Below are 10,083 nucleotides of genomic sequence, written 5' to 3'. Positions count from 1 at the left end.
AGGATTTGGGTGATTCCATGGGCTTGGTGTGCTTTGTAACATATGATCATATAGCATGCGAATCAGAGGAATGCTTGGCTGTGACTAATGTCACCTTGTAGCCTAGGAGGGGTGTCTAAAGGCACTGCATCTCAGTGCAAGAGGCGTCACTACAGACACCCTGGTTCGAATCCAGGCTGTATCACAACAGGCCATGATTGGGAGTCCCATAGGGCGGCGAACAATTGTCCCAGCGTCGTCCGGGTTTGGGCGGTGTAGGCCGTCCTTGTAAATAAGAACTTGTTCTTAACTGACGTGCCTAGTTAAATTAAAAAATACATGTTTAAAAAATCACGTTGTGCCAGGCTTTTTTTGTGATACACGACTATAGTGGGTTGAGTCACTGATGTGATCTTCCTGTCCGGTTGTACGCCCCCTCGGGCTCGTGTAGTGGAGGAGATCTTTGTGGGCTATACTCAGCCTTGTCTCAGGGTAGTAAGTGGGATATCCATCTGATGGTGTTGGGGCTGTGCTTTGGTTGGTCCTGTCCGGGGGTATCGTTGTACAGGGCCACAGTGTCCCCCGACCTTCCCAGGCTCAGTCTCCAGTATCTATTCTAAAATAGTCTGTGCCGGGGAGCGTAGGCGAGTCCTATCTGATCTAATAAATCTGTGCTCCTGATCCAGTTTATGCTGTTCTGCCTGCAGCTATGGAAGCCTGACCTGTTCAGCGGTCTTTGTCTCGGTCCTGCTGTTTCCACACTGTCTCGACCTCTGAACACTCGGCTATGAAAAGCAAACTGACATTTACTCCTGAGGCGTTGACCTTTTGCACCCTCTATAAGCACTGTGATTATTGTTTGACCCTGTTGGTCATCTATGAACATCTTGAAGAATGATCTGGGCATAATGGCCATGTACTGTTAAAATCTCCACCGGGCACAGCCAGAAGAAGAGGACTGGCCACTTTTCACAGCCTGGTTCCTCTTTATGTTTCTTCCTAGGTTCTGGCCTTTCTAGGGAGTTTTTTCTAGCCACCGTGCTTCTACACCTGCTTTGCTTGCTGTTTGGGGTTTTAGGCTGGGTTTCTGTATAAGCACTTTGTGACATGGGCTGATGTAAAAATGACTTTATAAATAAATGTGATTGGTTGAAAGCCTACAGTAGAGTGAAAGAGGATGGGAGGGACTAGCTAAATTAGGTAAACAGTCCCTTCCAAAGACCAGGAAATAAGTCAGTCAGTGGACCTTTCAATGCAGTTTAATTGTCAGGAATAAACAGCATATGAAACATTCAGCAAAACATAAATAGGCTATAACTTCCTGTGGTCACTACTGGAATATACTCCTTCAGTCCTACACCACAAATTTTAAAGGGCAATGGGTCTAAATGCACATTACCATACGAGGTCACAGTGACAGAACTCAATGTGTAACACATTTGGCTAATGAATCCTGGCAGACAAAGTTCAGTTGTTACGACTGCAGAGACCAAAGTACAGCAAGTATCACCTAATCGAATAAGATCTTTTCAAGAGCTTCCTGATAGATATTCAACCGACTCTTACATCAATGAACAAACTAACAGATGGATACGCAGAACTATATCAAATTGATTCAATATTTGATCCTAAACATTTTGGCTGGTACGAGCGAGGCTACATTTATCCGGTCTAACCTCTGCAATGCCCTTGTGATAATTGTCTCAATATCTGATCTGAAGAGAGAAATACATCCTGCCGGCCTAGTACAAGAACACAGCTGACATCTCATGCTTTCTCTCTATATACTGATTGGCTCAAAAACTGTCAAAATATATATTTTTAAAAAGACTACAACAAAAATGTCCCTAATCAACTCGTACAGTAGACTAGATGGGTTATGCAGTGTGAGATCTAGCAGACACAAGTAGAGAATGTTATGTTGGTTATTCACGGATCAAGCTTGTTATCACTCCCTCTCTCTGTGTTTGTTGATGTGGGCAGCGCCTGATTGATAAAACAGTGATACACACTCACGTAGTTAACGTTATCCCCAGAGCGATCTTTTCCCAACATAATCACAAATATCGTGTGGCCTTCACACACACACACACACACACACACACACACACACACACACACACACACACACACCCCAAATTCAATGCTTTGATTCCAGACGGCAGTATGTTTTGAAACACTTGACACTGACAGCTACCTGAACGGTTCGCTTAGCAATAAACTTGTCAATGTGTATGTAGACTGTGATATTGAGCAACACAGCCTAGCTATCCGCACAGCTCTGCAGCGAACATGAGAAAGCAAGTTCCACGGTCTTGGCATGACACTCTCTCTCTCATTTCGTTGACTAGACAACCCATCTCTAGCGGTTACCGTGGTTAGCTTACCTCTTTTAATGGCCTCGTCATACGAAAGGAAACCTATCCTTGACTCCTTTGCACCCATGTTGCCCTCATTTCACTAAGATGTGAGAAAATAAAATGTGGAGTGTATGAACGGCGCCTGTTGCCGTTGTCCGTTTCTTGCGAAATCCGTTACCAGTGATGTGCTTTGCTGTGTTTTCAACGAGCGACGCCTCTCGTCACCTCCGCCTCTCTCGTCGCGTCGCCTCGGTCTCTCTCGTCGCCTCCGCCTCCATGCTGGCTACGGTCACATGATCGGGATTCCTCGGGTCACTTGATTGGTTGACATGAAATGGTTGCGCAGATATGTCTTTTTACGGTCTATGCGCATCAGATAAACAATCAAATACAGCCAGCTTTCAGATGCTGTTACTATTATGTAGCGCATTACCCCAATATAACATTATTTTTTGCAACGCTATATTGCCAAATTGTTTCACACAATAATACAGTTTTGGGTCTGTCTTGTCCCACTTTAACCTACAATGTTACCATTTTTGTAAAACGGACAAAGCTGTCCTTGTCTCTGGCTCCCCCTTGTGGATATAGTTGAAAAGGTTTCATCATAAGGTTTGCAGAATATGCATTGCATAAGGTAACGCTTGTCTAGACTGTTAAAGTGTGAAAGTTATTTGACTAACAATTGGTCTAATAATAATGTACCACGTTGCATTGGATAAACACGTTTTTTTTGCTATTAGAATTAATAACTTCTGTAGTATGTGCTGTATGCGTATGTATGTGTAATTGTAATTGTATGTGTTATTAAACATGATTATCTACAATATCTAATCACTTGCATAGATCAGCAATACTCAAGAATGTTGACACCAAAACAAGATTAACAAACATATATATATTTTTAAAGTATACCTATCTGAGGCCTATACTACGAATGTAGTTCGAAGAGTTAGCAAAAGTAACTTTGGTCAACCCTGAGTTCAACAACGGGATAACAAGTAGTACGAAAGTGGTTTGCCTTTAACTTGTCAAATTAATTTCTATAGCAACGAATCATTCAGATCTGACCTGCTCCTAGGCAGGCTAACTACATGTATCCGGAATAAAGTGTCCAAACCGCGTGTTGAGGACACATTAAATCAGATTCTCTCTCGCAAAGACTGCATCATCATCCACTTCGTTTGATAAAATATTGTATTAATCAAACATGTTCGTGTGTTGAATTGTAATGTTAAAATACATATCACATTGCACATTTAGTAATGAAAAATGCATTTGAAACTTCACGCACAGCAAAACTTTTGTATGTCTTAATACAATTATTGTATCGATAGGAGTGGGGAAATAGGTGGTCTTGCATTGATAACTACACCAAAGCAATCACATGAAGACATCACTTCTAAAAGTCTACATCACATCTGATGAATTTGCAAAACAATTTGTCTTTCATTTTGATTTCGGGAAATGAAAATGTGGCACAGTTTTTGCCCATGGATTGATGTTTAAGCATTGCCTCAATGAAGAGTTCTGCGTTCGACTAGCCACGTGTAATATGCACACGCAGTTACAACCCTGCTAGATTTAGCGGCAGATGGACAAGAAACCCACTGTAGTAGTACAGATGAAGCCTGAGCTGGAAGGTGAAGATAACTGAAACTGGCCAGCTTTAGAAAACCCTGACTAGATCTATCTTGCTTTGTAGTATATCTCTCTGGTGGTATATCTAACTATTTCCAATCAGTGGAGGCTGCTGAGGGGAGGAAGCTCATAATAATGGCTGCAAAGACATAAAACGCATGGAAAACATTCCACTCACTCCTCTCCGGACATTACCACAAGCCGGTCCTCCCCAAGTTAGCTGCCACCAAACCTCCCGTGTTTCCAATACATGGAAAATTACACTGTTGTCACTTGACTTCTGACTCTGTAACTGGATCCTGGACCTCCTGACGGGCTGCCCCTAAGCAGTGAGGGTAGGCAACAACATACTCGCTATGCTGACCCTCAACACTGGGCCCCCCTCAGGTGTGCATGCTTAGTCCCCTCCTGTTCACCCACGACTGCTTAGCCGTGCACGACTCCAAGACCATCATTAAGTTTACCGAAGACACAACGATGATGAGACAGCCTATAAGGGAGGAGGTCAGAGACCTGGCAGTGTGGTGCCAGGACAACAACCTCTCCCTCAACATCAGCAAGACAAAGAAGGATTACAGAACTACAGGAAATGGAGGGCCAGGCATGTCCTTATCCACATTGACGTAATTGTAGTGGAGCTGGTCGAGAGCTTCAAGTTCCTTGGGTGTCCACATCACTAAGACATTTTCACAGTCGCGAAGAGGGCTGAAAAGATGTGGCATGGGGCCCTCAGATCCTCAAAACGTCCTACAGCTGCACCATTGAGAGCATCTTGACTGGCTGCATCACCGCTTGGTATGGCAACTGCTTGGCATCCGACCGCAAGGCGCTACAGAGGGTAGTGCGTATGGCCCAGAACATCACTGGGGCCGAGCTCCCTGCCATCCAAGAACTCTATACCAGGCGGTGTCAGAGGAAGGCCCTAAAAATTGTCAAAGACCCCAGCCACCCAAGTCATAGACTGTTCTCTCTGCTACCGCACGGCAAGTGGTACTGATGCACCAAGTTTGGAACCAACAGGACCCTGAACATATTCTACCCCCAACTTAAAAGACTGCTAAATCAAATCAAATGTTATTTGTCATATGATTTGTAAACAACAAGTGTAGACAAAAAAATAAATGTATTTATAAAGCCCTTTTTACATCAGCCGATGTCACAAAGTGCTGTACAGAAACCCAGCCTAAAACCCCAAACAGCAAGCAAAGCAGATGTAGAAGACCTTCCCAACAATGTTTTAGAGAGAAATATTAACACAAGGAATAAATACAGAATGTGTAACGATAACTTGGTCTGTATACACTACTGAGTCCATGTGCAGAGGTACAAGGTAATTGAGGTAGATATGTAAATATAGGTAGGGATAGTTGAGGTAGATATGTAAATATAGGTAGGGATAAAGTGACTAGGCAGCAGGATAGATAATAAACAGTTACAGCAGCTTATGTGATGAGTCAATACATAGTTAACCAATAGCAGCTACCCGGACTATCTGCTTTGATCCTTTTTGCACTTCCTCTTCTGACTCGTTGCATACGCTGCTGTTTATTATCTATCCTGCTGCCTAGTCACTTTATCCCTGCCTATATGTACATATCTACCTCAACTATCCCTACCTATATGTACAGTTTAAGTCAGAAGTTTACATACACCTTAGCCAAATACATTTAAACTCAGTTTTTCACAATTTATGACATTTAATCCTAGTAAAAATGTCCTGTCTTAGAGGTCAGTTAGGATCACCATTTTATTTTATGAATGTGTAATGTCAGAATAATAGTAGACGGAATGATTTATTTCAGCTTTTATTTCTTTCATCTCATTCTCAGTGGGTCAGACGTTTACATACACTCAATAAATATTTGGTAGCATTGCCTTTAAATTGTTTAACTTGGGTCAAAGGTTTCGGGTAGCCTTCCACAAGCTTCCCACAATAAGTTGGGTGAATTATGGCCCATTCCTCCTGACAGAGCTGGTGTAACTGAGTCAGGTTTGTAGGCCTCCTTGCTCGCACATGCTATTTCAGTTCTGCGCACATATTTTATATAGGATTGAGGTCAGGGCTTTGTGATGACCACTCAAATACCTTGACTTTGTTGTCCTTAAGACATTTTGCCACAACATTGGAAGTATGCTTGGGGTCATTGTCCATTTGGAAGACCCATTTGCGACAAAGCTTTAACTTCCTGACTGATGTCTTGACATGTTGCTTCAATATATCCACACCATTTTCTCTTCCTCATGATGTCATCTATTTTGTGAAGTGCACCAGTCCCTCCTGCAGCAAAGCACCCCCACAACATGATGCTGCCATTATGGCCAAACAGTTCTATTTTTGTTTCATCAGACCAGAGGACATTTCTCCAAAATGTATGATCTTTGTCCCCATGTGCTGTTGCAAACCGTAGTTTGGCATTTTTATGGCGGTTTTTGAGCAGTGGCTTCTTCCTTGCTGAGCGGCCTTTCAGGTTATGTCGATATAGGACTCGTTTTACTGTGGATAGATATTATGTACCGGTTTCCTCCAGCATCTTCACAAGGTCCTTTGCTGTTGTTCTGGGATTGATTTGCACTTTTCACACCAAAGTACGTTCATCTCTAGGAGACAGAACGCGTCTCCTTCCTGAGCGGTGTGACGGCTGTGTGGTCCCATGGTGTTTATACTTGCATACTATTGCTTGTACAGATGAACGTGGTACCTTCAGAATGAACTAGACTTGGTACCTCCCAAGGATGAACCAGACTTGTGAAGGTCTACAATATTTTTTTTCTGAGGTCTTGGCTGATATCTTTTGATTTTCCCATGATGTCAAGCAAAGATGAACTGAGTTTGAAGGTAGGCCTTGAAATACATCCACAGGTACACCTCCAATTGACTCAAATGATGTCAATTAGCCTATCAGAAGCTTCTAAAGACATGGCATAATTTTCTGGATGTTTTCAAAGCTGATAAAAGGCACAGTCAATTTAGTGTATGTAAACTTCTGACCCCCTGTAATTGTGATACAGTGAATTATAAGTGAAAGAATCTGTCTGTAAACAGTTGTTGGAAAAATTACTTGTGTCATGCACAAAGTAGATGTCCTAACCGAGTTGCCAAAACTATAGTTTGTTAACAAGACATTTGTGGAGTGGTTGAAAAACGAGTTTTAATGACTCCAACCTAAGTGTATGTAAACTTCCGACTTCAACTGTACATATCTACCTCAACTATCCCTACCTATATGTACATATCTATCTCAACTACCTCGTACCCCTGCACATGGACTCAAGATGTCAGTATATGTGTCATGTCATATTTATGACCATATTATGACCATTAAGTACAGTTCAAAGGTTTTATTGTTTTGTGAACTACGATTGTCCCGGCCTTGTTCAGAGATGTAGCCTTGGCCTAGATTTGTAATCTCCAGACATCCTCTCTGAAACATTCTCTTATCACTCTCACAGGTGAGGTTCATTCCAATATTTTCAGTTTCCACTGTTCTATCAGAGTCCTCTTCATCCCTTTTATCAGAGTCCTCTTCCTCCCTTTCATCAGAGTCCTCTTCCTCCCTTTCATCAGAGTCCTCCTCCCTTTCATTAGAGTCCTCTTCCTCCCTTTCATCAGAGTCCTCTTCCTCCCTTTCATCAGTCCTCTTCCTCCCTTTCATCAGAGTCCTCTTCCTCCCTTTCATTAGAGTCCTCTTCCTCCCTTTCATCAGAGTCCTCTTCCTCCCTTTCATTAGAGTCCTCTTCCTCCCTTTCATCAGAGTCTTCTTCCTCCCTTTCATTAGAGTCCTCTTCCTCCCTTTCATTAGAGTCCTCTTCCTCTCTTTCATTAGAGTCCTCTTCCTCCCTCTCATCAGTCCTCCCCCTCCGTTTGTCAGAGTCCTCTTCCTCCCTTTCATCAGTCCTCTTTCTCCCTTTCATCAGAGTCCTCTTCCTCCCTTTCCTCAGAGTCCTCTTCCTCCCTTTCATCAGAGTCCTCTTCCTCCCTTTCATTAGTCCTCTTCCTCCCTTTCATTAGAGTCCTCTTCCTCCCTTTCATTAGAGTCCTCTTCCTCCCTTTCATTAGTCCTCTTCCTCCCTTTCATCAGTCATCTTCCTCCCTTTCATCAGTCCTCTTCCTCCCTTTCATCAGTCCTCTTCCTCCCTTTCATTAGAGTCCTCTTCCTCCATTTCATCAGTCCTCTTCCTCCCTTTCATCAGTCCTCCCCCTCCATTTGTCAGAGTCCTCCTCCTCCCTTTCATCAGAGTCCTCTTCCTCCCTTTCATCAGAGTCCTCTTCCTCCCTTTCATCAGAGTCCTCTTCCTCCCTTTCTCAAAGTACTCCTCATCTCTTTCATCTGAGTTCACCTTCTCCCTTTTAATTTTCTTTTAGCTCTGTTGATGTCCCTTTTCCATCTCTCCCTGGACTATTGGTCCTCTTCCTCCTCTCCTTCACTCTCTTCCTCCACTGGACCCCAGTCTTCCTCCTCTCTTTCCTTCACTGGACCATCCAACTGTATTTCAGCCCCTTCCTCATATTCCTCCTCTCTTCCGTTGGTTTAGCAGTAGGAGGGGGTCGGAGGTAGCAATAGGAGGGTGTCGGAGGCAGCAGGAACCACCTGTTGCAGTATTGATGGTGGTATAAAGCCATGGTGTCTTCCTGGACAACTCATCATACAACGCTTCATATGAAAAAGCCTTCATATTCTCCAACGAGGTACTACTCAAGATGCAAGGTTAAAAAAAACAGGAATGCATATGATTTGGCCTCAGCTTGCATTTTCTTTACAATCTGCTTTCTGATTTCTTGGGATACGGTGTCAAGGCTAACTTTGCAAAGGTGGCCACGTTGCTCATTGCCAAGTTATTAATCATTCCCGGAAATTCTCGAGCAATTACCTTCCTCTTCTGCTTCCACTCCTTGTTTGTCAGGGAAAGCAACTCTTGATTTTGAATGATTCAATTTTGGGTCGTACGTAATGACAACCTGCAAAATATTATGGAGCAGTCATTAGACCTATATTATGAAAATGCATGTTTAAATACAAGTATTTTACTACAGTGAGTGTGGGGGCTAGGTGTTGCACACACACGTTCTGGACAGTGCAACAGTGCATTCATGCATAGATCAGAAACATTACAAACATATACCACCACCATGCATACGGGTTTCTGATAGAAATGCAGTGGTAATCGACGGCTGTATAAGCTGCTGGTTAATATAGCAAGAGTCAATGTCTCAGAAATTAGACAGCGTTCTAGCTATAAAATCATAGAGGTAACGTTATAGTGTTATAGCCACCTCAACCATAATGTTCTTCTCAGGGGGCCTTGCAACTCTTCTTGACACCACTACCTCTACCTGGTGGGCTTGCTTCCCTGTTGACGCTTTTTCTCAGGGACCTCATTCAAGTCATTACAGTTAGAACACCCAGTCTTGGTAGCATTTCTCCGTAGCTGGGTTCAAATACCCATACTAACATACTGTTTACTACATACTTAATGAGTATATAGTGTTAGTTCATTTTAGTATACTGTAAACAAACAGTACTGTTTCAGTTGAGCGTACTAGAGCTTTGCCTGTCTACCGGAAGTTGATGCTGTTGCTATGCAACCTCTTGCTAGTTTGTTAGCATAGCATTTCGCATCTTCGTAAATTAAATCTCGAGTCCCAGAGTTCCCTCTTGAAGTTCGTAAATCCATACCTTTGTCAGATTGTCAGTTTGTAAATTCAAAAAGCGTAAAGCGTTTTGCTCTCAGAGCATTCAGTGTGCGCACACTAGGCGCTCTGGCCGAGGAGTAGGGTTGATCCTTGGGTTCAACAGCAGCCAAGCACCCAAGCTAACTGGCTAATTCCAGACACAAATGAGAGAACACTCTGACCATTTTGCTCTCCCTAGCAGAGCTGGTTAGGCTGTTTTCATGTTATCCAGAGCATTGGTGACTGACTGTAACTGTGCTGCTGGCAACAATTGAATTTCTCTTTTTTTTTGCCAACGTTTACTGACACTGGCCATAATCAACGGGTGTTGTCCAGCCCAGCATTTGTAAATTCATAAATTATTCTGCGTGAGTGCTCTGAAATCGGAGTAGATGGACAGAATCAACTATGTCCGTTGAAACGCACGACTAT

General features: G+C 43.0%; 1 protein-coding gene across 2 annotated transcripts in view; it reads right to left on the bottom strand.

Annotated features, from left to right (window-relative positions):
- Nucleotides 1-2,579, bottom strand: part of LOC139386190 (ubiquitin specific peptidase 32) — a 100,373-nt gene extending 97,794 nt beyond the window's left edge. Inside the window, exon 1 of one of the 2 annotated variants that reach the window (XM_071131661.1) lies at nt 2,367-2,579. In XM_071131661.1, the coding sequence (XP_070987762.1) occupies nt 2,367-2,424 (58 nt within the window). In that variant the 5' untranslated portion in view covers nt 2,425-2,579. The remainder of the gene's footprint in view (nt 1-2,366) is intronic. The other variant, XM_071131662.1, reaches the window with a different exon arrangement.
- Nucleotides 2,580-10,083: the final 7,504 nt, after the last annotated feature.

Source organism: Oncorhynchus clarkii, chromosome 27 (genome assembly GCF_045791955.1).
Source record: "Oncorhynchus clarkii lewisi isolate Uvic-CL-2024 chromosome 27, UVic_Ocla_1.0, whole genome shotgun sequence".
NCBI lineage: Eukaryota > Metazoa > Chordata > Actinopteri > Salmoniformes > Salmonidae > Oncorhynchus > Oncorhynchus clarkii.
This window is presented reverse-complemented; position numbering and strand designations above follow the sequence as displayed.